Source organism: Anopheles marshallii, chromosome 3 (genome assembly GCF_943734725.1).
Source record: "Anopheles marshallii chromosome 3, idAnoMarsDA_429_01, whole genome shotgun sequence".
NCBI classification, from domain to species: domain Eukaryota; kingdom Metazoa; phylum Arthropoda; class Insecta; order Diptera; family Culicidae; genus Anopheles; species Anopheles marshallii.
Genome location: NC_071327.1, coordinates 34,648,178 through 34,673,571, shown reverse-complemented (window position 1 = coordinate 34,673,571; position 25,394 = coordinate 34,648,178). Strand labels below are relative to the sequence as shown.

Sequence of the window (25,394 nt, the reverse complement as noted above, 5' to 3'; positions counted from 1 at the left end):
TAGAATATGAGTGAATATTTGTACGCCCATCTCTCCTTTTTTTGCCACGGCCCAAGGCGCTTTGTTTCTTGTTTTTTTTTTTGTTTTCGGTGTTGTCCGTTGTTTAGTACTACTGTACCGCTTAATAGCGCCACAGTGACAGTTTTTTGAGTGATTAAATGCTACAACTGAGGGAAACGCAGCATCCTTTTTGTATCTCTTGGCCGTTCCCTTCTCCGCATACTCCTCCGAAGAACTACCTTTGTTGGAGTTCCAGTTGATGAGTCGTTGATGGCCGGAAGGATAGTTAACTGAACGGTACCGAGATCAGAGAAGAAAGGCACACACACAAAGGTGACAAACTGGTGAGACTGAATGAGAAGAAGCAAAAAGGTTCCTTTTTTTTTGGTATGTTGTTATGTAGAGCAGGTTCTAAGGTTTGGACATTTTTAAAGTAGCCTCATCGTGACAAACTTTCCCCAAAGGTTTCCTCTGTATGGCGCGGCTCATGGTCGGCGATGGAGATTTTCTCGTCCAGAACTCCCTCCCAAAACACAAGTTTCCAGCTCACTCACATCACCGGGCAATGGTCGAAAGTTTTCACCGCCCTCTTTTCCTACAGGATCTGTTTTCCATTGTGCGCCTTTGTTGCGATTATGCAAGGAAGCGCGCACCTTGCCGGAAGTTATGCTTTTAAGATGATTGATATAACAACGGTGCTCATTGTACCGGTCGGCCATCCTGCCCGCACACTATTAGTGCTTCACCGCGACCGCCATAATAAAAGAAAATGAAATCTTGTTTTCGCAAAAATCAAAAACTCGTCACATTTTAACCGGGTGCGCTCTAGGTACGTTTGTTTCGGTTGTTCCATTATTTTCGGCCCACCGCGATACCAACAAAGATGAGATCATTGTAATCTCCCCGCCCGACATTTTGTTGGCTTTCATTTGTCACGGATAGCAGCGGGAAACATATTTACCCCATCACGCTCGAGCTCACGCGACTGGAATGGAATGGTTCGTGGTTGGATAGTTTCTGGAATCTAAAATAACAACCCGCAATACCTGTCGCGTACTGGAGCTTCGGAAGCCAAAAGCAGCAATCACAACTGCAACCTACCTTGGCATGGTCGCGTCATGTTTTCCGATTGTTTGCTTTAAGGTTGCCCTTCAGCTGCTGCAACGAGAAGCTCTTGTTGATCTATTCTTTGGAAAATATGAATCGTTATTGATCTGTGCCCCCAAAACAAGAGCCCGCAAACAGACGCTGCAGGACGAACGCAATCAGTGGTGGTAGATTGGAGAATGTTGTTGGCCCTTTCCCTGCACCCTTACCTTTCGGTTTGGTTTTGATTTTTCCACGACAAACAATAAAACCAACCTTACGGTTTACTTCTTTTATTTCCCATCTAGCTCTTTTCCTAATCTCGTCCTGCTTTGCATACGGGTGGTATACTTCCGTGCAAATATGGTTTGAAGTAAAATCAAGGGTAAAATGAACTCGAGTATCGAGAACACCGCCTTGGTGGTTGCGGTACGACTAGAGACGGATCGTTATTATTGTTATTACTATTGTTAATACAATGATCTACTCCTCGTCCATCTCGGAACCCGGTAAACTGCCGTGATGCGCCATGCATCCGTTACCTCTATACGCTCTGCACCTGCACGTTTAGCGACGTAACGAGCAACCTTACAGTCCCAGTAGTCCCCCACCATAATCCCATTCCAAATAAAAAAAAACAGCTAAAGAAAGCCAGCAAATAAAAATGCAAAATGCAGGAAGGGTACAAAATCAGCAACAGAAGACGAACGGTCTCGCGTGAGCAAACAGAGCGAAAGAAAATAATGCACCCGAGTGCATCGTAGTGCAGCAGGATTATGATGATCACGCTGGAGGCTCAATGATAGCTCTCCCATCCGGAAGAAGAAAAAAAGGAGTGTACATGAAGCGATAGTTTTTCTTTTTTTTTTACTGCAGAAACCCAAGAAAATGCCGTTGGAGGTAGTTACCCCATGGTTTTTTCTCTCCGACAGCAGGTTGAAACTGTTTGATGGAACCTGTCGCATTCCAACCCGACGCAAAAGTTGAAACGCTAGAAATTATTCGCACAAAGATTCACCGGCAATCACTTGTGAAGTATTAGCAGTGTGCTTTGTTTACGCGTTGTTCTTGTGTAAAGCGTATCGATTGTTTGTTGCAGTTAACACAATTTTAATTGGGTTTTGTAGCCGTTCATGAAAATTTGTTATTTGTAGCGATTTTTATGAAACAATCTTGTGTAGTTCATTATACAGAAATATCAGGATTTGTGTCTATTTGGCTAAATAGTCAGTTTGGTAATATCAGTCATAATATTTATAAATAGATTAATTTTCATTACATTTCCTTATCGCCGAAATCCGTACTAGGGTTTTGACATTTCAGCTTGGATCTTGGAAAACAACGGTTTTGTCACGAAAACTGACACTGACAAGTATATTGGCACTTCGTAACGAACAAAATAATAAACCAAAAATATCATCTCCAATTTCCTTATAAACATTGCTTTATCTATTAAGATTTAACATACCCGTACTTCTTTGGGCCCCACAAGTCGCTTAGAGAACTTGTATCGTAGAGTTTCTTAGGGATCCGATATTGGTCCGATGTCGATGACACAATAATTTACTTGAGTTTGCCCAATTTAAAATCGAACAATACAGTATTCATTCAATTAATGTTTAAGTGAATCTCAAACGTAAGATTGTAGTAAAACTTTTGTTTAAATTAATGTTTGAAATTTGTTTACATTTATATTCATCATTCAGTATTCATATGTAAATGTTGACTGTGATAATAATCTTTTTAATCGACATTTTGTTTAAACGAGTATAATTGGTGCTTTAAAGCGGAAGTCTTACATTGAATTTTCCTCATATGTTCACATTAAAAGATTCACCAACAACAACTAAAATCCGAGCCACAGAAATGATTAGCCTGCTGTCCAATTTGTTGTTTGTTAGCCTTTCATTTAGCTCATTTTTTTTGCAATGATGATATGCTAAAACAAAACCAACAAGCTGCCACACCGGAAGCAACGAGCCGTGCCAAGCAGTAATCAAATGTTTTGTTACAAACATACAGCAAAAAAGCAGCATAAGTAAAACCATAACCATACATGCACATAACAAACCGGTCAGCTTATCTCGGTCCCACTTTCCGGTTCCAGGGCTGGACACGAAAGCGGTGGGATGTGGGTTTTAATAATACGCCACACGAAACACTGTGAACAATGTGTTGATGGATGAAAGGAGTTTTGTTTTATGTTTATTTCGACTGAACACAGCACGGCAACAGCAGGGAAATGAATGCGCTGTGATCTAAAATAAAAATATTAACCATGACCATACAATAGTGAGTTCCCTTAAAGGGTGCATTTAGAAAGGGGGAGGCTTTCGCTTTCCGTAGGCATAGATAGGTAACTAAAAGAGCGTAGAAAAGGATGAGGTTTTTCCTTGTACTAACTATGAATCAAACGGAACCGTATGAGAAAATGGTGGTACAGCTGGAAAATACGCCTCAGGTGAGACAGGCTGGATGTGTCACCGGACTGTTTCGAGTTCATCTATCAAATCGCTTCTGCTACGATCACAGGTAACTGATTATCCAGCCAGATGTGTGTCTTGTGCAAATGTTTTATTACTTTCCAACCAATCTGCCGCGCATCTGAGTCAAATGTCAAATCCCATCCAGCCCAGACATTTCCCATTCCCTGTATATGAACTGGACATACCGCGATGAAAAGCATGCTTTGCGGGATTGATTACACGTTTCAGCTATCCTCTCGCATTTACGTTCCTTCCTCAAACTAGTCTTCGTTTGTTTCATTTCATTTGAGGTACCTAATAAAAATGTTACCTTAAAATTTAATCATGCAGTAAATATGGTTCATCAGACTGCCGGAACAATACACACTGTTTGTGCGCGAGACAAACCAGCACAAACCGCTGGAGATTTAACTGTACGAAATCTATCCGATATCAATGGAACTGCAGAAGCAGTCGAACCATCAACACAGACACAACACGAATGCTGTCTGCACAAGGTGGAAATAAAAATTTCAGAATCTCATCAGTGAAAGTCTTGAAGTATAACCGTGCAGGTGAAGAAACGTGTTAATCAAATACCCCTAGAACCATAGAACATTATGGTGCAGTCGACGAAGTCCGATAAAATTTCAAGTAAATAAAAGTAACTAAATAAGACGAATAAGTTGATATACAAACCAATAAATAAGCAAATAGATTAATTGATTAATTCATAAATATAAAAAATAAATAAATGAAAGTAAACAAACCAAAAATGACCCATTCAATCTTGTGTTTGAAAAACAACACAAGAAACTTAATAAAACCAGAAGAGAATTAAGTTTGTTTTTTTACTGAGATAAAAACATTTCCATTCCTATTCAATGCCGAGTTTGCTGAAAAAATAATGAACAAGCAATTTTCAATACTCACGAACGTGCATTCCGTAGCTTTGGTCATTGGAGGCGAGTATAAAAACAATGCTTCCTTGTGCAACTCGTCCACCAATCGTCCAACACCGCCCATATTAGTGTCTCCACACTGTCAAAGACACAAAACATGATCACTGGAAGAACAACAACACCAAACCGAACAAACAAAACAAACTATTGGCAAGTAAGTAAGCCAGGCTGCCTGAAACAAAATTGGAAGCGAAGCATAAAACGCCGAAACGAGCTGCATTTTATAGTAAGCGCCCGGAACGGAAAGCTCCAACAATAACCGAAATTCAAGGAGCGAGTGTTGGAGGATGGTGCCGGTAGTGTCTGCACGCGGTTGCTTACACCGAATCCATCCCTAGATTGAACAAACCCGGGCTTGTGCTCAATGGTGCTGTTTACCGGGGAAACGCTAACAAGCCACCCGAATGCTCGGACGGAATCCACCTTTCGGTATTGGTGCAAAGGTGCAAGATTTACACTCACATTGAGGGGGTTAGTGTGGTGTGGTGTCTGGATCTCGATTCCATCTGCACCAACCACCACAAATGGGCATTTACTAGCTTCATCTATAAACAGCACGCTATCACGCGGGGGGTTAAGATTCGAGTTTTTTTTTTGGGAGAATTGTATGGAGAAAAAAAACAACACCAAACCACCTCCAAAACAATCTCCAGCGGCAAAGCAGGGTTTCGTTTTCGATTTGTCTTGCCCGGTGGATGTGTGACTTTACCTTGCGAGGGATCGCATGCTGAGAAATAAAACATTGCTCAACCTCCACAACACACATTCCAAGATGCCCACCTACACGGGTGCACCGAAAATGCAACCTTCCAAAGCCTCTTCCACCTTGGACCGCGCACAGGTGCGCGCAGAGAAAGAGAAGTCAAAAGGCAGCCGCAAAATAAACATAAAACAACTACCGTGCTCCGACATCGAACCCGATTGTATACTAGTAAATTTGTTTCCTTCCTTCCGTACGTAGATCCATGCACTAGCGTACTATGACTGCGGTCAGATGCGCATCCCGGTACGGTGCATCCATAAAATGGAATAAAAAATAACCGTTGAATATTTAAAAATATTTTTAAATTCAACACGATACGGGACACCTTCGCGCGCGGGTGCACAAGATCTTGCGATTCTTCTTGAGATCCTACTTAAGGTGTGCCTTCGCGATACAAACTACGGGACAGTACAACTCACACCGTTTAGCTGTGTCTGCGATGGAACGAAACACATACCGAATCGAAGGGCATGAGTTTAATGGACCCAGTAGTGTACGTACTTCCCTTTTCTTTTGATACCGGCATCAACCCATTCAACCATCGGATGCAACCGTTACGATCAATTCCGACCGTTGGTTTCCGTTCGTGAGTTTTATCGTGAGTCGTGGTGGAATTATTTTACCGCCATCGAATGACCTTCCGATGGTCGGTGCCGTAAAACACATGTTAATTCATCCCCATTTGGTTGTCGTATGGGCGATTAGGTTGAGTTTACGATCCTGTTGGATAGAACGGTTAGGAATGCTTGCAAATAGAAATTAAATTAAACACTTTTTTCTATTTCCAAAATGATATTACTGCAAAACAAATGTTATAAAATGCATGGAAAGCAATCACAATAATGTTAGCAAAATGTACAACAGGATTAATTTATTTGTCAGTATTTCCACTTTTACTGTGAAATAAATATTGCACAGCGAGCCTTCTCTCAAACAACATAATATTTATTGGTTGGAATTGTGAGGTTTAATTTTATTTATTACAACATTTAAATAAACGATAATAAAGAATCCCCTTTAATAATATTGCCATTACTGTTATGGCAACTACTATTTATTCTTTTTATTTTACAACTGTTTCTATATGTGTGTACAGTATGAAAATTTTGAATCTTGTTTTTGTTTCATCATTTGCTGTATTTGTAGCTGTTGATCAAGAAACATCAGGCGCTTTAGGTTTTTTTTTTTTGGTTATTTATATTATTTGAAATGAATATTTTTCATTTAGTAGTAGAAGAATATATTTGATTGCAACATTATTTAGTACAGTATACAATTATTTGATAATTATGTAACGGGTTCGAATCTGTCTTTCCTCGTTATGTGTAACAAATCTTTGAGCTTATCGTTCTTAATTTTAGTTACCTGTTTAGGCGTTGTGACGGGAGTTGCGCGGGGAAAAAGTTTTGATATAAAAACCCGCATTAGGTGTAAAGAGAAACATAGAGAAAGGAGAAGTAACAAGAACGAAACCTAAGCCTAATCTTATTCGAAGTTCTAATCCTAGCTAATTATAACCTATCTTATTTATTGTTTTGCAAATCGTTGTATATAATGATCTGTTTTGGCTATTCTGTTGGTGATTAGGTACCATTTTTGAATAGTAATAAGGGATTATCCGGATAGGATATGGGAATGTGGGTATGGGAATATTTTTCATTTGAATATGGTCGTATCTACTGTTAACGATTTCATTTCTATAACTTTTATCATTTTTACTGTCTTTAATTTCTAATGTTTTAAGCAATTTGAATTCTTGTTCTTGTTGAATAAAGAAATTCTAATGTTTCAATCTGGATAACTACTGTTGTTCAGCATATTTTGTTTTTATAATTATCTTTTAAACTTTCATTTTTCTTAATACAATTTTGCCCATTAATACTATTTTCTAATTTTTTTACCATACACCCGAAATTTGATCTTTGAATAAAATCCGTCACGCAATTTCCTATAAACAACACTGAAAAAAGCTCATCACATACCCGCACATGAATATATTTCATAGCAAAATTAGCTAATAAAATCATTTCTTCACTAAGAATTTTTATTTTTCTCCTGCCAAACGGGTTAAATAGAAACTTTTTCTCCAAAATAAAACACCAACGACGTTCACTCCATGGAATTCCGTCGACTAGCAGCAGAATAAATGCAATACGGTGAAACCAACAAAGTGCAAACCAGTTCGTACATAAGTAATGGACCCAAAATGTTTAACCCATAACTTTCAAGCGGTTCAGTATTTCTTCTCACGTTTCGTTCCTGAACCATTCTAAGCGTCTGGACGAGTTTGACTAGATACATTGGACGGGGGGATTTCAAAGGATGGTTAAATTTTGTTTTCTTCTTTAATTAAAAAATACTAAACTAGCAAACTGTTTAATACACATCTTTAAATTAAAGGTCAATTTTGGTAAAGAACAATCTTAAGCAAAAACAAACATGCCTTACGCTAGAGAAAGCTATCCAATTGTTTTTAAATATTTAAAAACAGCATCACAAACTTCCCTCACGAATGGAAAAAAACACTCACACGTCAACCTGCAACAGACAACTCGGAAGCACTATTTAGGGGTGGAAATGAAAGAACACGTAAATTTCAAATAAAAATGTTTATGATCACCGTCGTCCACCAGTTCCGGCGCCGTTTTGTTCGTCTGAGTGGTGCAGTGCATTTGTTCCCCACGGACCATAATGTACTTCCTTTTCGTAGATGTGGCTACAAGTGATTATGCTTGCCACCCATTAGAAGGACCTTTTTTCTCACGAACCGAGCCCAATGACAAGCGCCACGCTGTGTATGAATGTGTGTTTGACTACTTCTCTTGGGGTGACTCTATTAAATCTGCTAGCAAAAAAAAAAACAAAAATAAAAGGAACGCATGCCGAGAAAAATGCCCTTAGAATGAGGCAGCTTCGTGATTAAAAGTCATCCAAGGTTTTCTTGGCAAGGCGAGTAGCAACCGTTTCGTGCTCGGAATTGGAACCGCGTGAAAATTTAAACGCTGTAGAAAAAGCACAAACTCTTGTATGTGAGAAGGTCCAGAAAAAATGTTGCTTTCCAAACAAACAAAACAAAAACCCCGGCCTAGCTAGTTTTCTTCTAAAACAATTATTTCCACCACTCACTCGGCAGGCAAGCGAAGAAGAAGCTTTTTGTGCAGCGCGCATTACACCAACCGAAGGAGCACTAACGGAAGAAGCAACAAATATTTGATAGACGTGCAGAGAAAAAACGAAGCTCTAGCATATAACTATAAACAACCAAACACAAACTTGCATTCTACCGGTGGCTGCAGATGGCACCAGTGACTGCTTACGTGACGCACCATTGCGAGGCAGCTAATAGAAGCAGCAGTGAAAACCTCCTCGATTTTTCGCCTTTGGAGAAGAATAGCGGAGTGCAATTTGAATATTTTTTTCCCGTTGAGACCGTGTTTTTTGGTCTCCTTTTGCGAGAAGCATTTTGTACATTTCTTATCGCATGCATGAGTTTAATGAGGAAGTTTGTCCGTGCCGATGCTGTGGAATGTACGGTGCAGGCGACAGTGGAGCTTAGTGGCTCATGTACCGCATAAACATGTGTACTGTTTTGGTTGATTATAATTTTTGTACGGAGAAGTAGAATACTTATTTTTATTACTCCGCTTGCCAGTTTTGTAATATTTTTCTTCTTTAGTTATGTAATATTATATTAAGTTTAGCGCATTGATTGAAGTATTTTTTGGGAAGCTATAGTTTAGGAAAGCTAAGTAATTTTATAGCACTACCTCTTATACTACACCCAGCATTTCTTCAATTACACTCAAGCACTTCAGGTCCATCACAAAGCGTATGGTTCGTAAAACAGGTTCCTCCGGGAACTCTACTCACCTACTCGTCCACCATCTCGAGTATGGAATTGAGAAAGACAACCCTTACGTCCCACTCACATTCTAACTGTTCTGTGTGCCTGGGTTCTTAAATTCCATGTTTATTGTATACTTTACAACATCGCCCCTGCGACCAGGGAAAATGAAGGGAGGCTTTCTTCAAATGACTGTCCCCACCCGGTCAACATTAAACCTCGTGAGACCGCTTCCCAAAACGAAGACCATGCCGGTAGCTTCCAGAACCAAACGGGCAGAGAGCAACCCGAATCCTAATAGCATTGATGACGAAAATTATTTACACCTCACCCACCGGTTTGCAATCATCAACGCGTTCCGTACCGGGAGCCCGGTTCATCGAGAGCAGAAATATACGATCGTGTATGACATCGATGTCGCCATCGTCGTCGGCTGAGATGGTCGATGATGATGATGAGAGTATCTGGAAAGATATTGCTTCACTTTGACCCCGCAACCACCGAAGATAAACTTTGTGGAGGCGAAAGCTTACGATAAAAACAATGAAATTTTGCTCTCACCACAACACGCCGGATCGACACCGTCGGGCGGTTCCGAATGGACGTACACAAAGAAACGGTTTTCATACGGTCCATCGGGAGGAGTGCTAAATTTGTGCTGGGCAGCACACAGGGAACTAAAATCGGAAAATTGCATCTTCCCACTGTGTCCATATGAGAGAAGGACTAGAGGTAACTAGCCCTCCGAAACCGGACCTGTTTTCCCGGGAGTTTTCACACGTCACGGACGGACAGCGAACGACAGATGCATTCGAAAATTGGTAACGAAGAAAACCGTCGCATGCGGCGCATACCGAGAAGGGAGTTGCAGAAGGAAAGAAAGGTAGGAAATATTTTTACGGTCAAGTTTTACTCGTCAGGTAGCCATAAAGTAACGAAATTTACGAGCAATGAGCATCAGTTTCTTCTGTTTTCTAGTCATTTGTGGTGACGGGTTTTCTTTTCGGGGGCGCTTTCTGCTGTTTCGATGGCCAGCAACGGGCCACGATATGCCAAAACAGTCGTTGCCGTATTGGTTTCGTTGGGTAATGGTACGATGGCAAAAAGCAGGCGTGCGAAAGATAACGTGCACTGCAAGTATAATTATGAGTTTTCTTGTGAATATTTTTGCACGAGGAATTCGATGGTTAAATTGGATGGACAATTCTGATGCCATTTTGTTATGCGAACATTAATAATCCATCAAATAAATAATTAATCCAGAATAATTGACATCCCAAGCGATTCGGATGACAATTGATCTACAGTATCCATTGTTACTGTGATTACATACTTTCAGGCGTTTAGTACACAACAATAATGCGTGAGATTTAGTACACTGGTTCAGCGTGTCGCAAGGAATGTTCATTTCTTGCAATTTCTTGAGATTTAAATTGATGAATGCTCTTTTAAAACAATATTGACTAAACATTATCCGATCTTCCTCAATATTTTTTCCATAAAGCAATTCGTTCATCACCATTTCCTTGTTATTTCTGAGTAAACGGATGGTTTTGAAATATTCATCAACTCAATGACTCACAGGAATGCAAACTCAAGTTGTTGTTTCAACCTGCGTTGTAAAATCTAAAACCAAATAGTAAATTATATAACAATCAGGAACATAAAATTACTCCCTAATTTACTGTCCCCACCATTGCCTGATCCAGCTCAGTATAATACAGCTTCCATTAAATGCACACTTAATTAAATTACCTGTATTGTTTCACTCATTACAGCAATGGGCGCCTCGGGTGCCCCCGGTACGGCTCTAATTGCCAGCATCATTCAAATGCGATTTGTACTAATCCCATTCTGCTGCCGTTTTGTTCTACTCCCAACCCCGGAACACTCACCTTTCATTGATTTTCTCCCATTACTGTCGCGTTACAAACTTTACCCCACACAGTCGTTGGCGCTAGCGGAACTCTCGCGCTCCGCGCTTGAACAGCATGCTTCATGCGGGATGAATGATGGATAAATTAATAATAACAATAAAAGCTAAACTACTCACGGCCGCAATAATACAGCGACACAATTTTCTCCCATTCCCCCATGTCATAGCTGGGGCACCACAAAGAACCTAGGAGCTAACCGTGAACCGTCTTCCCTCACGTACCATAAGCTACCGCTTTACAGTTGCTCCCATGCCACCCGACCGAGTCACATCGCCGAATGCCTGCTGGTGCTACGTGTCGAGACACAGGTGAGAAAATTTATACCCTCCCGTGCACTGATTTATTCCGATATAAAAATAAATCACTCCGGAAAGTGGAAAAGTGGGAACGACTTTCTTCGTGGCTGCGTAAGCACCACGCCCCATTCCCTCATTCCCCCATCCATCGCCACCATTTTCGGTTTCAAAAGACGATGGAGAAAGTTTGTCCTGTCCCGCAGGGTGTAGGATTTGTGCGCTTTTCTCGTGGGGACGGGCAGCACACAGGGAGTCTCCAGAAGCGTGGGGACGTTTCATATTTTCCTTGCGGGTCACCGCGTTGCCGCGTTCGACAATGTGGCGCGCGTGCGGTTAAGTTTGTGCGGTATTGAATGAAATGGACGCTTTAATTAAAAAGCCATGACTTAAGGGTGTATCACGGTTTTCGAACGAAATTATGGCGCGGGCAAGCGTGTGTGAGTGGATGTGCGTATAAAATGGTGTGGTTTGCGTAGGTAATCGCGTAGCACAACCTGTTGAAGCATTCAATAAGATTAGAATGTTCATCATAAAATTGGGAGTTGACTTTGGAGTGTATTAAATTGTTTAAAAATAAAACAACTTAATTGAAAATTTTAAATTATCATCCCAAATATATTTTACTAAAACAAATAAGCTGGAAAAGCACAATATGTTGCTAATTTCGGCACGAAATCCTCAGGAAAATGTAAAACCAGAAAAGGCACGAGGTTAACGATTCAACAAATCGGTAAACTTTAATCAGATTAATTTAAACGAAAACAAATCTAATGAATCTTTAACAACTCGCCATAACTTCCTAACACTGGTCAAAGAAGACACTAGAATATTAATTCCCTACGCCTTATCAAACCCATTGCTTAACGCATCATAAACTCCATACATTTCATTAAGCAATGGGCACTGCCTTCCATCAGCAAGACTGTGGCACTACACAGAGGAAAACAAAACCGACCCGCCAGCTGCTTTCTCGCATAAAAAGAGCAACAGTCTTAATTTCCTGTGGCTTTTCAATTGTATCGGAAACTTAATTTCCATCAACTCAACTTCTGATCTGTAGCCAATGAACTGTACGACCTCGCCCGGTCGGATTCGTCAGACGATCTAGCAACAACTCGCTACACTCGCAAGACGTAAACTCGACGAGCGGTGTGTGTATGGTGTGTAAGTAAGCGATAGGCTTATCTCACCTTAGTATAATAGTTTTTCGCCCCCAAAATGAGCGCGTTAATTTAAACACCCCCTGCATCAACCGCTGACGCGAGCGGATCGGTACCATTCGTTGCCAATTTATGGAAGATTATGAAAGCCTTTACCGAAACGGTGTCTACCGAACGTCGCCTGAGTTGTGTCGCTTTTCCCCCTTGCTCTTCCGCTTGCAATATAATGCACCTGGCTCAAGTGTGGTTCTTACCGGCTAAATAGCTCCCTGATTGGGTGCGAAATACGTACCAGCTCATTCGCATTATACTGCGCTTGGTATTGTGTTTTAATCATTGGCAAGAACGTGAACAGACATTAAGCATACGGGTACTTGCTGGTTGCTTCTCCAAGATCCCCGGGTTTCATCTTCGCCTTCGCTGAAACCGAATCAGTGCTAGAAGCTTCACTCAATCGCAACAAAACACACGATACGATACCCAGAAGCTAGAAAAAAGTCGTCGGAAGTCGTGTTGGAATACAGTCACTGGTGGAGTTCTAGGTGGGATGAGGCGAACCAAAAACAAAAAATGGCGAAAAGTTGTTCGTCGCTTGTTCAAGATTTTAACACCGTTTTTATACCGAGATAGAGGCGAGTGCTTAGACAACCAGAGGAATAAAAAGGAGGGAGTCGAGACGGGGGTGTTTAAGTGAAGATGAAGTTGGAAGAAAGTAGTATCATGTAGTGTTGTTCGTGTAGCAAGCGCGGATAACACGACGAGGACACAACTACCGCACCGAAAGTTCGTCGAAAGTTATTCAAATGAAAAACAAATTGATTATTGTGTTCGGCACCGTGCACTGCCTTCGCAACGAGCTCGTTTACCAGCTGGTCCTTGTGCACGCTCCACCATTCCTATCCGAACCATTGTTTATCTCAGTTTATTGGCAAGGGCTTAGACGGGTGACGACGACTGGCAGTAGTAACAACAGTGTCACCCGAATAACATCTCCGACTCACATCAAAACGGTTGGAGGGTTAGTTAGGTTAGCTATTCTTTAAGGAACTCCTGACGTAAGAGAGAAGGAAATTGAAATACAAATATTTAGGTACGGAAAATGGTTCTTTAGTATTTTAAACAACAGTTGTGAAGTCAGTAATTTTGCAAAATGATGTCAGATTTTAGGCCTTCTACCTAAGCGACTAAAAATCAGGCGAAAATCTCAAATTCGTGGATAATGAATCCTTGCAGAAGAAATCTAAAACGTTCAACTTCAAATCGAAACAATGAAAAAAAATCGTAATTCGGACCTTATTTATAAATGTTCTTACGAGTCTATTTATTCATTTATTTGTTTACTTAATAAGGTATTTTATGTTTACTTTTTTATCTCTTTATTTATTTTATATCTTTATCGGAAGCATCACAGCGTTTTCTTTCTTTGTTGTATTTTCATCTCTTTATTATATTTTACCTTATCGCCGACATGTTTGGTTTGAGTTAGATAATCGACATTAAAGAAAGCAAAAGGTGTAAAACAACTACATAATCCTACATATCGCTTACACCATTTTTAAGTCAAACAATCGCAATCTCATTAAGTACTTAGATAAAACACCACAATACCGTAATCGTACCGTACAACTTAATCATCATCCCATATAGTGGACCAATTTTCCACAAAAACATCCTTTAAATACCATTCCATTATCCAGCACCAATTGATTATCACAACAAAACTCCATAAACCCGTGTTCCGCTCAACGAAGCAGCGGAATGGAAGTGGAAAACGTATTCAGCGTTTCATCTGCCCCGCCTCCGCTGCGTTCCGCTCAACCCATGGTCCACGACTGGACACGTCCGTTCTAAAACTTGCTTCCGCTGGGGAATGTGTTGCGCTGCTGAAAATCCCGAAATCCCTGGACCTTCTGCATCCCATGCACACACACACACACCCGACATACACCAAACTCGGAATGGAACGGCACGCAGTACTAAATCACAGCGGAAAATTGTTCCGGCGCTAAACTCCATCGAGAGATGAAGCGAACCTCACCCTCTCAAAGGAGTAGCTCGGTACAGGAGGGTTTCAAGTAGGGAAGCCAAACCGGGCGGACAAAAGCTGACCAGTTCGCATGGTTCGCGTACGAAGGACGAATGTGAAATTAAGCATCGTTTTGGAAAGTGCAACCACTAGCGCGTGCTGCCCCTATTGTTGCCCGTTACGGGTTAAGGAAGCTAGCTGCCGGCACCAAGGAAAAACCCACCTGCTTCCGTGTGTATGTGTGTGGTGCCGATGTGCCGAGCCAAAGAACGATACAAAGCGCAAGTTGTACGGTATCGCAAGACAACCGTCTCACATCTTTCTCGAGTTCGCACGGCGTTTGTTTGGAGTCGGACGAATTGCGGGCGGGAAAACCCGCCGTTGGAAATGAAGCAGATTGTAAATTATTTCATTACTTCAACACCTGTTGCAGTTTGGGAAATATATTTTCGCCTTCGTTTCCGAGGGTTGCGATGGTGTGGTGGAGTCTCGCTAGAGGATTTGGCATGTAGGAGAAATGAATCTTTCATCTGCTTTCTATTTCAATTTTGTCGTAACAGGGATGAAAAGAGTAATGGCAAGAGTTGAGTGGGGAGAAAATCAGTTAGTGGTCATGGTTTTAATCCAATCCTTTTGAAAGAGAACAGTTGATTTTAGTTAAGTTTTAAAATAAAACTTTTATCGCAAAACAGGAGGTGATTTAGATCATTTCATTTTGTGTTTCATGAAACTAATTGCATTATGCGAAAGAATTCCATTAAGAGTTCTTAAGTGCTGGATGATCGGTACCAACAAGCGTTCCCAGTCTCTAACCCAAGCACAGCACACTATGCTTCTTGCTGCATCTTTTTTACCTTTTCAAAATAGTTTTTCTTCACCAAAGTTCATTGAACTGTACTTTAGCAAATCTACTATCTCTAACATACTCACCCTTCCAAAGCCATCTTCCTCTTAAGTAATCGTCTATAGCATGTATGAAAAGGAACGGAACGCGTGCCGGTTCACATCGATTTGTTTGCAGTTCGATGGCTAGTGCTGGAGTTTGAGGTTTTGCTGAAACAGCTTATTTTCCCCCGCCAGGAGGAACGTTGGCGCCATCGAGTTACGGCACCAGCAATACACCAATGCAAATAGTGCTCTTCACTGTCATGTTCGAGAGCCACTAATCGATCTCAAGTGTGATGAATGAATGGCGTTCATGAATGCACTCGAAGCTTCGTTATGCTGCCGGAGTTCCGTTCCTCGTACAGAGTGGGCAGGGAAGCTCCCTGCCCCTGGGTTTGTTTTAAATTTAAATCTGAAATAATTTTCTATTTCATTTAATTTTCTTCTAAATAATATCCTTACACGCTTTAAAAAGGAGAAAAAACAAACATTGCATTTTAGTCCTAGAAAATTCCACAAGATATCATCAGGCAACTGAAGGGCTGTTACGTAACGACACATTCATATTGAAACCACTCTCACCTTCCATTGTGTCACAATGGTTCGTTCTGTTGCGTTTATTTTTTATCGTTATTATTGACTCTTGCCACACCTCCAACACCACAAAAACCGATCACTGCTTCACCTTCTCACCGTATTAATACCACCCGCACAAACAGTACAGTGACACATTTCACGATGATGTCAACATTATGAAGATTTTTTTTGTTCGTGGGTTTGCGTGCAGAATTACAAGAAAGTACCGTGGCACGGAACGAACACTGTTGCGTTGCGTGGTGCACCGCTTGCAACGAAGTGTGGGAAATTTTGCTGCCTATCTATCCTTGAAGTTGTTTACCACTGGGTAGCTTTCGGTGTGTTTTATTCATCAATCCGTCCGAAACGAGTGACAGAAAAAAGGTGTGTAACCGGCGTTAAGCTGTTGAAGGTATTATGGATTGCCGGCTTACTATTCCAGCTTAACCTGATCGATCTTACACTATTATTTATTGATTTACAGCAGCTTCTCACTTTGGACTCTTGATGATTGCCTTTTAGTTCCCCATTATGATCGATGACGTCAATGTGCAAAATTCCCATCGTACCGGTACGCGTAATGGTTTATTCATACCGATTGGAATTCGCACCAGAGTGAATACCCGACCACTATCAGGATTGACGACGTGACGTAGTGCCAAAGGGGCGAACTCACCACGGCCTCGTTTGTGACTAGCATTAGGAAACAGTTACTCAATATGTTTACCCACTCGGAGTAGTAGTGATCCGGTCTGCTTTGTTTCTTCTTTCTCTCCTCCGTCCCATTCCTAGTGTGCCGCTTGTTTGTTGTGCGCTGTGACACGTATCCCATGGTCACTGTTGGGTGCGGGGCTGGCCATAGGCGACGCTCAAACTGTGCCATGCCCGTTTGACAGACACGACGTCAGTAGTACGCAGCTGATTTGATAGGATCTGTGCTGATCGTGTTATCGAGTGATCGAGGAGAGAAAATTCCGGCGCTTTCTATTTTCCGTATTTCCCCAAGTTTCCGACAGCCACGCTATTTCTCTGTCAACCACAAATCGATAAATAGTGAAGCAATCACCGTACCCCGCGGGTACAGCTTTCATTTGAATGTCAACATACAAAACAGCGCCCCGAAACCGAAAGCGCATAATATGATTCACTGCGCGCACACTACACGCGGTCAACGGCCGGTGACCGTGCAGCATAGCATGTCAGCACATCAACCACCATTCCATTGCCAGCTCCCAAACAAATGCCAAACAAAATGCTCCTCCATCGCCTTCTTCGCTCGGCCGCCTGCCGTAAGGGGTTCGTCGCTTGATGCAACGTTGCGATCCTCCGTACGGCGCGTTGCAGTCACACTAATCCAGCCGGGGAAGGGGACTATACATATGGCTTATACCGGTTTTGGTGGTTTTGTCGTCATCATTTGTTGTTTTGTACCGCGTACACCGTTATACCCAGCCTCAGCATCCGTGACGTGATGCCGATCGAACACACGAGCGAAAACAAATATAAGATCGCACGGTGTGTACGGACGCGATGTCAGTTGCAAATGTGAATTGTGTCCGTACGGATCGAAAACATAGCGACACAGAGAAGTGTTTCCTTACGAGTGATTGCGTACGAATTTGATCATTGAATAAGTTGTGGAAGCATTTTACCGCGAATCCTAATTCAAACAACAACAAAGCACAATATGTTTTATCGGAATAGAAGATGCAACCCAACCGTGTCGATCACCGTGACCAGTGTTCTACTGCTCGGTAGTGTAGTGCTCGTATCCCATCTTTCCACACCAGCCACCGCCCAACCGATCGATATGTTGGATCAAATCGGCACGGAAAGTAGACGAATGTTCTACAAAATGCTCGAATATCTCGGCGACTACGACGAGCTGGAGGATGAAGGTGCGCAGGAGCGTGAGGAAAAGGGTGGCGCGTTACCGCTGCAGACGAGCAACCGGGTCGAGGTGGCCGGACGTGATGAACAGTGCAAGCTGCCCCCGAGACGTGGTGTGTGCCGTGCCCTGCTTCCCCGTTACAGGTAAGGATCTGGCAGGAAATTACGGACGGAACCGAACATCTTCCCAGCTCGAGCTCTTTTCCTCGTTGCTTTCTCTGTGTGTACTCTTTTGTGGGGCGTTTCAAACACTGCATCACAGACTCCGGAGCGTACTCAGATGATCGTGCGCCAAACGGTGGCTGTGGAAATGATTGTCAGTGAAAGTTGTGCTGAATTGTCGCTGATGTTCACCACAGGCCACCGTTTTTTCCACCACTTTTGGTGCCACCATTTGAAAGGCTCCCTCTCTTGGTCGGTTCCGGCGAACATGTGTTACGTGGAGCTAAATGATTGAATCTATTTACCCGATCGATCATCACATCGGGCCAATCGATCGGATTGATAAAATGGGTGAGCATTTTCTCCCATACAGGGTGAAAGATGTTATCACGTTTTCGACCGGAGTTGTGTATTATTTAATCGGGGACACCACTAGTGGGGGTTCGTAACCGTTTGTAAATATGATTACAACACTTAAAAATTAAGAGCATTCGAGGTGTTTGAAACGATATCTTATTGAACAATTGGGTGTACAACTTAATAACCGGAATTTGACGCTAGATGTCCGTAGCAACAAAAATGGTGAAAGCTCGAACTTTATATATGCCATTTTGAAGGTACATTTGACTGCTATCAAAATCAGTCAACAAAACAATTTTATCTTGTGTGCATCGTTATTATTTTTCACGATGAATAACTTCGAAAGTTGGAGAAAAAGACAGCATTTGCGGGAGGTTCTGTTGGGTTATTTTTTGCAAAGAAAACTGCTACGGAAAGTTATCGTTTGCTTGTAGAAGTTTATGGCGACGATGGTTTAGCGAAAACACAGTGTTTTGAATGGTTTCAACGCTTCAAAAGTGGCGATTTTGACATCAAAGACAAAGAACGCCCAGGACAACCAAAAAAGTTTGAAGACGAAGAATTAAAGACGCTTCTCGATGAGGATTCGTGTCAAACACAAGACGAACTTGGTAAATCGTTGGGAGTGACTCAGCAAGCCATTTCGAAACGTTTGAAAGCCGCCGGATACATTCAGAAGCAAGGTAATTGGGTCCCCTATGAGTTAAAGCCGAGAGACGTTGAACGGCGCTTCTGTATGTCAGAAATGCTGCTTGCTATACTTCTTCAAAACAGTTTGTTCGTTCACTAATTAGGTTTCGTTACATTTATTTTCAACTTCAACGGCAGATACGACCCGGCCCAGAAGGAATGCATCGAGTTCAAGTTTGGTGGATGTGACGGAAATGCAAACAACTTCATGTCCTACAAGCAGTGTATGGAAGCCTGCAAAGGTGTCTAAACGATCAAGCAAGCGGCGTCGTTTTTGCAACCTCCCCCCACCAAGTGATATGTAGTGTGTTAAGAACCAGCTGACCCGGGGCTAAATGGAACCCGCTGGACGTTTTCCAAACGGCGGGTAAAGAACGTAAAGCTTCACCAAGCTCCATCTTCCTATTGTTAGTATTTATTCAGTCACCTGTTCGAAACGGTTACATTGTGGTAATAAATGTCGAACCTGGTTTTTTTTTATAATTGATGTTTTCTCTTTACTGAGTTGTATGGAGTCCGGTCATCGGTCATCATGTTTAATCGATAGAAAGAAATCCCACGCATACAAACAGCGCTTAGTATACCGCGAAGCGTATTCGCTTGGCTTGTTTATGGTTAATAGTTTATCATTTGTGGTTTGTAAATTTATAACGTTTAATTTATAACGTTCCTAGGTAAGGGAACACATACCGCATGATTCCCATCCATTCGGCAATAGAAACATTCCCGATCAAGCTGTTAATTGTGTGTGTTTTTTACTAGCTTTTACCCTTTTTATGCCTTTCCAGTATATTGTTACGGTCTTTGCTAATACGACTGTTCCATCGTCCATTCATACGGGTACGGATGAATTAAAATCAATAATCTACACTAGAGCAACTGTTTGCCACTGTATAACTTCCCTAATGGTATTCGTACCTCGTTCCGCCAACCGCATCAAATGGTCAACCGGCTTCCCGTGTAGTATCACGTACAGTATATCGTTATTCACACCCTTTCGTTAGGAGCCGGCATTGGTTGCACCACATGCTTTAGAACCATTCAGTGTGTGTATTTTACCCACCCTCGCTCGCTTACTGTTATTATTGCCTGGTTTTCGTAGCTAATCGCTTTTAAGTCTTCCACCAATATCATTCAGCAACTTTATATTGAAGCCTAATCGATTGCTATACTTGTGGACTCATTGGATTAATTTGCTACTAACTGGTGTTAGATCGCTAGCTATACTCATTGAGAAAAAGTATGATCAATTAATACACAACAGAAGCGAAAAGCAAACAAATAAATTGTACGCTAGAAAACGAATTCCTCAAAACAATCTACCACATATAAAAATATAGCATCTACAATGGGAATGCATACATAGAAGAGTGTTACAAAACATATGTTGCTTCACAGTACAATACCATTAGAGTGTGATAAAAAAAAACATATAACAAAATGTCCGGTAAAGCGTTGCATAAATTAAGTATAGATAAACTAGTACAACACAGTAATATTCTAACATAATGCATCCTCCTCCATATTGTCTCTTGTTGCGCTAAACTTTCAATAATGTTGTGCCGAAGAGGTTAGATCGCAGGGAAGAAGCGAATTTTCGAAACTACCGGAAAACGATTGATAGGGTTGGGAACAACAAACGGTAATGTTAACAAACGATCTCGGCACTGACGCCTTTTATCGTTTCGGAACTAAAGTGCACACAGCCAGCCTTGCATACGAGTGTCCAGACGTAAGGGATGAAGAATTCTTCCGGCGCATCCTCCTCGACGTATTTGAATTTAAGGTCAGGAAATTTCTGGTGATGGAACAAATAGTTACACTGATTAATTTCTACTAAAATGGTGCAGTGCAGTGAACGTACCCGTAAACGATCACTCGACCACTGGCTCGCTCCCTTCGAGATCACTTCAAGCACTTCAGTAACACCAAGCTCTCCGCGCTGCTCTTGAACTCGTTGCAGCCGTGAGGAAAAGAATCCAACCACCTAGAGAATATTGTAATACTTAGTTTCATCTCTCTATTCCCTACTGTAACTTTCTACACTTACCATGTCTATATTCTGTATGATATCCTGAAATGCCGAATGACTTCGGAAGGCCTCGAAGACGTTGCGTTTGTATAGCAAAGTGTATACCAAGTTAGGACAGTACACCAATTGATGCGACAAACAGGAATTTAGAATTTCCAGCACCATGCGCAGCACTTCCTCCAACACGGACAAATCCTGTAACTGAAAAACATGAGAAATATGTTGCTTATGTTTGACAGAAATATGTAATCGACGCACACAATACACCTACCATATCTTCGGACGTTAAACCACCACCGATCGGTATGGACACGTCCGGCTCACCATTGGGATCGTTCGGTTGTTTGAGCTGCTGGTCTAACCGTGCATGTTTCTTTGCTAAGGTTTCGAACAAACTCACCAAACGCTGCGCTACGTACGGATGGAGCGATTGGAACTGGCCAGACATGTTGGCCAACGCAGCGAGACAGTTTGTGTGCAAGTACTTATCCCTCATCTTTAGCATGTTATACTGAATCGTCCTGATGACGACCAATATCAGCAATCCACCGAGCGAGATCTCACTAATCGAACGTTCCGTGTACCAAGTAATGTTTTTTAACATCTGCAAAGAAATGTTTGATGTTAACCGATAATAGTACACGGTATTAATTCAAACACATACAATCTGATGAACGCTCTTGTTAAAGTTGTCATCTTCGCTAAGGATTAGCAAAACTATCAGCGACATATAAATGTGATGTGAAGTACTGTCCGGTGCATTGTAAAGGGTTTGCAGGATCGGAATAACCTAAAATTCGACAACAAAAATGTTTGCTGAAGCCAAAGATCGAATTTACCGAAGCATTGTGGGACTTACAAGCTGCTGTAGGTTCTGTTGTGCCATCACATACTTCTGGAATCTTTGGTTTCGGTAGAGCAGCAGATAGAGCAGTAATGTTGCCTGATCAATAGTCACTATTCGGCACAGGGTGTTGTACAGGGAGGAAAAGTCTATCTTGAACGTTGCCGGATCCTCTTTTGGAGAATCTAAATGCAAAAGATAGGAAACATATGGTTATCAGATCAGTACATCAAAAGTTCATCCTGTTTTACCTTGTGAATCGGAACATCCAAATAAACTTATCCGATACGGATTATCTTTAGTCGCGTGGTGATTGGTAAGGATCAGAATTAACAGCAAGCTTTGATTGGCCAACGGGTAGTGCTCCCGGAAGGCTGTCGGAAGATCATGTGCGGTCAGTATGTCCGGCTGTTTCCGGGCAAACGTTAGTATGGACCACAGCGATTCGGCGATACCGAACACAAACGAACCGCCCGTCCCAAAGCCGAACATTGTCTGCGGAGCTTGGCTCATGCGGCTAAGAAAATGCAACAGCGCACTCATCAGCGTGTTCGCATGCTGGCAACGATAGATCGTTCTGTAGATGGTGGACTTCTCCATCGTTTGCTGCGAAAAAAGGCTCACCGAGAGCAAAATAATCATACAATTTACCGCCTCAAGATGAAGGTGATATGTGAATTCTCTGAAAAGAAAGATAAGCAGAGTAAGAATAAACCCCAAACCGTATAAAATTATATGCATTGAATGACTTACTTCACCGGTATCACCACAATAATGTTGACCAGTGCTTCAAGAAACGTTTCGAATTTCGTGCCATCGACCAGCTTTGCAACGGCTGCTTTCGTTTCCTCTACCGCACGAACGTCTATGGAAATAGCCGCACTCGTACCTGCCGCATATGCTTCGTTCGATGTTGAATCAATATCTGACGCTTGGACAGGCAATGCTTCAAAGTGCTGCAATAGCTGATACTCCGATCCTGTTTCGATCATGTATTTCACCAAGCATCGGATGATGAACAGTGCATTGAAGGCATGCCATATGTGAACGTTACTAAAAGGATAACAGAATGAGTTTATGCTTTACAGACACGCAGCAAAAGTGTTGTATTGCTCACCTTTCGGTATCGGAGAGAGTGAGCAGCTCAGAAACCTTCAGCAGAAATACGTTTATCAACGAACCAAAGTTGCCGGTGTGTAGATTGTGACTGATAAAGCTCTGACATAGCGATTCCAGTCGCGAATCGAGGCTCAACTGTTCCTGGCTGGAAATCACAACAAAACGATGACGTACAGGTAAACTACAGGGGATTAAAGTAAGAAATTTACCTATTTGTCGGTAGATTGATGTGGTATTGCAGGAAGTTGTTCCAAAAATCATCATCGTAAGCAGGGACGTGCGTTTTGCCGACGAACCGCTGCAGATACTCGTTCTCTGTTAGGTCCACCTGACGACTCACGTTCATACCCATCCTGTTGTACGTGCAGTATTGTTCGGCTAGCACGTTTTACTCTCCCCCAACTCGATTACACACTGCACAGTCGATTGTTGTTCGTTTTTACAAGCAGAAAAGCCTTAATTTCTCTTCTAGCACATCGAAAAGTGCCAGCGAAGAAAGTTGCTAGTAAATAAGTTGTCTATTTATTGCATCCACAAAAGTGACACGACGGAGATTTTCATCTGACAGCTGTTAACGTCAACAAAGCGGTGTTGACATTTGAGCATCGAGTACACATTGGGAAGGTGAGCTCATCATCTCAAGCGTTATGCGTAGCAGATATTTGGTTGCGAAATTTAATCCGGTTAAGATATTACGAACATATTTCATCAAAATAACTTGTAATATAATGGTGTATAATCGTCCGAGCCGTAGAAAGGCAGGAGGTGTCTCCAGAATCAATATTAACAGCATGCGGAAGCAAGACCATACTCCGTATTTGAACATTTGGAGGGCGATGAGCCGGACAGAAAAGAAACTCTTTCTTACGAGCTGGAAACAACCGTACGGAAGGCCTCTGAACAAGGAAGCTAGAGATCGGATGTTACACTTTATCTGGGCTCTTCATGCACATGTTTCTTGCTAAACTTATGTGCCGAAAATGGGCCGTTAAAAATTGAAGTTCCCGTTTTGACATTTTATGTTAATCTCGAAAACGTAAACAAACCCTTTGGTGCCCACATTTATCACATTGTTTACCGGTAAACAGCTGTTCGTTTCGAGGAAAAATTATCTGATTGTTTCATAAATACAATGGCCGGAAAAACTCGTGAAGTGTGTCGATTATGCCTCAGTGGATCCTCGTTGTTGGACATATTTAGTGAAACGGATCTAAATGGCTTGATAGCAACATTGCTTTCAATCACGGTACGTTAGCTTTACTCCCATTCGACATATATAAAAAATTATTGATTTTAATATTATTTGTAGATAACAAAATACGACCAGTACTCATCCAAAATTTGCCAAGAATGCTTTATAACGCTGTGTGAATTCAGAAATTACCGAGAACGTTGTTTGGAAGTATAGCATTTTTTCAATAATCCATCCCAAGATTATACAGAGGATGTTTCAACAGAGGAGGCCAATCATCTCCCGAGCCCACTGGAGACCAGCAATGTTGAAGATTCTTCAGTCCAAACAGCCACACAAGAAGACTTAAATCCTGTCCCAATTACCTCATCGAAAAGATTTCAAGCAATTGTTACATCCTCCAAGGGTAAAAAGCGATACATTTACGACTGTAAGCAAACGTATCGTAAGCAGCTGGTCGAGTGTGATATTTGTCACAAAAGCTTGCCGAAAACTCGTCTGGAAGGTCACCGAAATGTTCACCTTGGAATGAGACCTCTGAAATGTGAGCGTGGATGTGAGCAGAATTTTCACTGTAAGCAGCTTCTATTGCACCATTACCGTAACGTACACAATGGGGAAACACATTGTTGCGATGTTTGTGGAAAAGTGTTACGCTCAAAGCGCAGCCTCGGATACCATCAAAGGGATAGCCATGGAGAGAAGAAATATCCTTGCAGTTTTTGTGACCAACTGTTTGTTTCCAAGTAAGTCGCTTTTGTTCTTCTATTCTATTTTGATATTCTACTGATAATCTTTCCAACATGATTGATTGTTTCCTCTTAGTGCCCGTCTGAATCAACATCTGAAGTATCATCGAGGGGATCGCAAATATCGTTGCAAGCTGTGCGAATATTCATTCTACTCCAGCAATGATTTAAAGAAGCACCTTACTACTCATCGCTCACTTTAATAATCCTGGAGGAAAGAAGTGCACAAGGTATATTATTCGTTCATTAAATATTTTTGATAAAAAGTAAAAGCATCTTACATGTATCATCTTTTGATAGTAGTAAATTTGTTAAAACTTTTTTTTTAACAGACCAGCAAGAAGCAAACCGAACGT

At 41.7% G+C, this 25,394-nt stretch overlaps 3 protein-coding genes across 3 annotated transcripts; 2 read left to right on the top strand and 1 right to left on the bottom strand.

The window, feature by feature from the left end:
- The first annotated feature begins 17,687 nt into the window (after nucleotides 1-17,687).
- LOC128714360 (tissue factor pathway inhibitor) lies at nucleotides 17,688-19,352 on the top strand. Its single transcript, XM_053809234.1, has 2 exons — nucleotides 17,688-18,034; nucleotides 19,241-19,352. The coding sequence occupies exons 1-2, from the start codon at nucleotides 17,688-17,690 to the stop codon at nucleotides 19,350-19,352; spliced, it is 459 nt and encodes a 152-aa protein (XP_053665209.1).
- Nucleotides 19,353-20,750: 1,398 nt separating this feature from the next.
- On the bottom strand, nucleotides 20,751-23,449 carry LOC128712099 (dymeclin). The gene is made up of 10 exons (XM_053806994.1): nucleotides 23,307-23,449; nucleotides 23,096-23,242; nucleotides 22,732-23,031; nucleotides 22,230-22,660; nucleotides 21,994-22,163; nucleotides 21,799-21,924; nucleotides 21,406-21,738; nucleotides 21,153-21,335; nucleotides 20,967-21,089; nucleotides 20,751-20,900 (listed from the first exon to the last, which is right to left on the bottom strand). The coding sequence occupies exons 1-10, from the start codon at nucleotides 23,447-23,449 to the stop codon at nucleotides 20,751-20,753; spliced, it is 2,106 nt and encodes a 701-aa protein (XP_053662969.1).
- A 780-nt stretch (nucleotides 23,450-24,229) lies between these two features.
- On the top strand, nucleotides 24,230-25,241 carry LOC128712533 (zinc finger protein 84-like). The gene is made up of 3 exons (XM_053807426.1): nucleotides 24,230-24,343; nucleotides 24,695-25,035; nucleotides 25,115-25,241. The coding sequence occupies exons 1-3, from the start codon at nucleotides 24,230-24,232 to the stop codon at nucleotides 25,239-25,241; spliced, it is 582 nt and encodes a 193-aa protein (XP_053663401.1).
- Nucleotides 25,242-25,394: the final 153 nt, after the last annotated feature.

What these genes read in the sequence shown, in the direction of transcription:
- LOC128714360 (XM_053809234.1), top strand. Translation starts at nt 17,688, where the DNA reads ATGTTTTATCGGAATAGAAGATGCAACCCAACCGTGTCGATCACCGTG. An exon ending in GCCCTGCTTCCCCGTTACAG is followed by an intron (nt 18,035 to 19,240) that starts GTAAGGATCTGG and finishes CTTCAACGGCAG; the next exon opens with ATACGACCCGGCCCAGAAGG.
- LOC128712099 (XM_053806994.1), bottom strand. Translation starts at nt 23,449, where the DNA reads ATGGGTATGAACGTGAGTCGTCAGGTGGACCTAACAGAGAACGAGTAT. An exon ending in ATCAATCTACCGACAAATAG is followed by an intron (nt 23,243 to 23,306) that starts GTAAATTTCTTA and finishes TGTGATTTCCAG; the next exon opens with CCAGGAACAGTTGAGCCTCG. An exon ending in ACAAGAGCGTTCATCAGATT is followed by an intron (nt 21,739 to 21,798) that starts GTATGTGTTTGA and finishes ATTTCTTTGCAG; the next exon opens with ATGTTAAAAAACATTACTTG.
- LOC128712533 (XM_053807426.1), top strand. Translation starts at nt 24,230, where the DNA reads ATGGCCGGAAAAACTCGTGAAGTGTGTCGATTATGCCTCAGTGGATCC. An exon ending in CAACATTGCTTTCAATCACG is followed by an intron (nt 24,344 to 24,694) that starts GTACGTTAGCTT and finishes ACATCCTCCAAG; the next exon opens with GGTAAAAAGCGATACATTTA. An exon ending in GACCAACTGTTTGTTTCCAA is followed by an intron (nt 25,036 to 25,114) that starts GTAAGTCGCTTT and finishes GTTTCCTCTTAG; the next exon opens with TGCCCGTCTGAATCAACATC.